Genomic DNA, 488 nt, shown 5'->3' on the forward strand with positions numbered 1-488 from the left:
AAGCTTCCCCAGCGCTGCTGAGGCCTCCAATGAGTATGCACAGCGTAGTGAAGATCAACGAATCACTCGTTTTCGGGTATGATGAATGGAGGCAGGCCTATGCCTGAACTCAAGTCAACTGGCCCCTACGCCGCCCTTGTCACCGCCATTAAGGTGCGACTAGCAATATGTATAAGTATCGGTATCATAACTAATGTTACTCTAACGAGCTAAGGAGGACAGTGAATTACTTCTCAAAGGCCGCGTTGAAGGACCTGCGCCAGTCAAATTCTGCGAGGCTTTTGATTTGAGAAGGAAGCAATAGTTTGCAGTGCTCTTTTGTTTTGGCGTCCACTTTATATGATTTCTGCTCGCATTGGTCACAGCGGTGTTGCTAGCAGTCGTGGCATCAGTGTTCTTTCGGTACGAATGGAAGACTTTTGTTTCCATGTACCGATGGCAGTCAAATTATTGTCATATCTAGACAAAGACACTGCACTTTGCAAAGG

At 46.7% G+C, this 488-nt stretch overlaps 1 protein-coding gene across 1 annotated transcript in view; it reads right to left on the minus strand.

Moving 5' to 3' along the window:
- Nucleotides 1–9: 9 nt before the first annotated feature.
- Nucleotides 10–488, minus strand: part of PHALS_15178 (uncharacterized protein) — a 481-nt gene continuing 2 nt past the window's right edge. The window contains exon 1 of the mRNA XM_024719973.2: nt 10–488. This exon is cut by the window's right edge and continues 2 nt beyond it. Coding sequence (XP_024585219.1) covers nt 202–429 — 228 coding nt within the window. The 5' untranslated portion in view covers nt 430–488 and the 3' untranslated portion in view covers nt 10–201.

The sequence above is a fragment of the Plasmopara halstedii genome (genome assembly GCF_900000015.1).
Source record: "Plasmopara halstedii genome assembly, contig: Scaffold_3060, whole genome shotgun sequence".
NCBI lineage: Eukaryota > Oomycota > Peronosporomycetes > Peronosporales > Peronosporaceae > Plasmopara > Plasmopara halstedii.